The sequence below is a fragment of the Protomyctophum parallelum genome, assembly GCF_964188405.1.
Source record: "Protomyctophum parallelum genome assembly, chromosome: 3".
In the NCBI taxonomy this organism is placed as follows: Eukaryota; Metazoa; Chordata; class Actinopteri; order Myctophiformes; family Myctophidae; genus Protomyctophum; species Protomyctophum parallelum.
In genome coordinates, this window is record NC_139698.1 from 20,418,392 (window position 1) to 20,420,637 (window position 2,246).

Here is a 2,246-nt window from a genome sequence, read left to right on the forward strand (position 1 = left end):
CTAGATTTTGTCCCTGTCCGTCTCACGTTTTGCCCGTTGACGGTGAACGGAGAAATGACGTCGGATGTCCGCTTTTTATGACGTAAATTAAACATCAAAACATTAAACGCTATTGACACTGAAGGGAAAATGTACGTCATATGTAAGCGAGCAAATCAGCTAACCAATCACAGGCAACAGGCATTCTGATTGGCCAGTATGGGATGATGCATGATGATGATGTATGATGATAAGATCTGATGATTCTGCTAAATATGCGGAATTACTGATGACAAGAGCGCCGCTCATTTCACACAGGTGTAATTTGTATTAACACCAACACCACAGTGTGCAGAGGGCTGCTATCTTCACCTGTGACGTATAGGAAAATGTGTGAATATATAAATCCGCAATTATCAAAATTTTGTTTTATTTCTTTGGGGCTCGTAAAATGTGTGCCGAGCTCGTCTGTGCGAATGTTGTCGGCGTCGAGTGATGCAGCAGTTCTCTCTGCAGGGGACCGAGAAGACGGGACCTGACCCCCACCGGCCCGACGGCAGTGGGGGTCAGCCCGGAGCCACTGCTCTCCTCGCGGAGCCCCGCGGCCAACCGTTGCCTCCTCCTCTTCCTCCTCCTCACGCGAACGGCTGTGTCCCACTGCCTCATCAGGTGGCAGGTCACAGATTCGGGGTGCATAAAACGGGTATTCTCCAGCATCCGGACGGCGCTGTTCTGAAACAGCTTCAACCGCCACCGAGAGGCCCGCGAGAGATGCGCTTTTACGACACGGTGTACGCGGCGGACTGCCGCGACCCGCGTCTGCTGGAGCTCCGAAGTCACCTGCCCGGATACCACGGCACCTGGTCGTCGTCTCCCGGCGGTCCCGCCGCCGGGGAGCTGTACCTGAAGCTGGAGGACGTCACGCGTCGCTTCGTCAAGCCGTGCGTCATGGACGTCAAGCTGGGCCAGCGAAGCTACGACCCGTTCGACTCGCGGGAGAAACGAGAGCGACAGATCCGAAAATACCCCCTGATGGAAGAAATAGGGTTCCGGGTTCTGGGAATGAGGGTGTATGAGGCGTCCGGCGACACCTTCGACTCCTACGACAAACGGTACGGAATGGGACTGGTCAAAGACACGTTGGGAGACGGGCTCTCCAGGTTCTTCCGCAACGGCGCGGGCCTGCGGAAGGACGTCGTGTCGGCCAGCGTCGGCAGGGTGCGCCGCGTCCTCCGCTGGTTCGAGTCCCAGCGGCAGCTCGTCTTCTACTCTAGCTCCCTGCTCTTCGTCTACGAGGGCCTCCTCCCCTCCTCCTCCCCGTCTCTGTCTTCGTCACTGTCTTCTCTTCCCAGCGTCCCCTCGATCGGCCCTGCCCCGCCAGAGGCCGACGTCCGGGTCGCCGTCCCACTGGTCGCGGCGTCGAGCGAGGAAGACGACTCGCCCCGGAAACACGTGGCCGGGAGACGGTCACGGCCGAACGAAAGCGGCGTCCGATCCCCACAGGAGGGACGGAGCGTGCAGGGCATAGGGGAGACGGAGAGACTTGCAACAAGGAGGGACAAGGGCAAACAAACAAAGGAGGAGGAGGTGGAGGTCCGGATGATTGACTTTGCGCACGTGTTCCCGAGCAATAGCCACGACCATGGCTACATCTATGGCCTGCAACACCTGCTGGCGGTGCTGGAGCAGATTCTGCACAAGTCCTCCTAGGTGTCCTCGTTTTTGTCGACTGAGACTAAAACACTAAATAGGCCGATAGTTTTAAACAGACTAAACCATTTAAGATGACTAAATAGGACTAAAACTATATGGGTGTGTTCAAAAGACTAAGACAAAATCTGAAAATAGGGCCCCAAAAGACTATAAGATTTTTGATTTAGTCAAACTAAGACAATTTCAGATTACTAAAACTAAATGGTGTGTTATTCAAAAGACTAATAAATCATAATTCGCTGTCGGCTCTCAAATGTGTCCCTTGCTCTCGTCGTCTCCTCACCCTGATTCCTCTCTTTATTAAGCCGTTTAGACCTGAGGACAATTCTACAATGTCTTCCATCTTCTATTTTCCTATACAGCTTTTTGTCCCCACACGTCTCAATATTTGCCATTGACAATGAAAGGAGAAATTAGGTCAAATGTCCACCAAATACGTAATATGACGTAAATCTAACCAACCAGTTTACATCATATTTTCACTTGTTCATGAGATGATGTATGATGATGTATAATCATAAGAGCGCCCCTCACTTCACACGGTTGTGATTTTA

The 2,246-nt window shown here is 52.5% G+C and overlaps 1 protein-coding gene across 1 annotated transcript; it reads left to right on the forward strand.

Moving 5' to 3' along the window:
• Positions 1-474: 474 nt before the first annotated feature.
• Positions 475-1,689, forward strand: LOC310856585 (inositol polyphosphate multikinase-like; the record flags this gene model as incomplete). The annotated part of the gene is made up of 1 exon (XM_083762057.1): positions 475-1,689. The coding sequence occupies one exon, from the start codon at positions 475-477 to the stop codon at positions 1,687-1,689; it is 1,215 nt and encodes a 404-aa protein (XP_083618183.1).
• Positions 1,690-2,246: the final 557 nt, after the last annotated feature.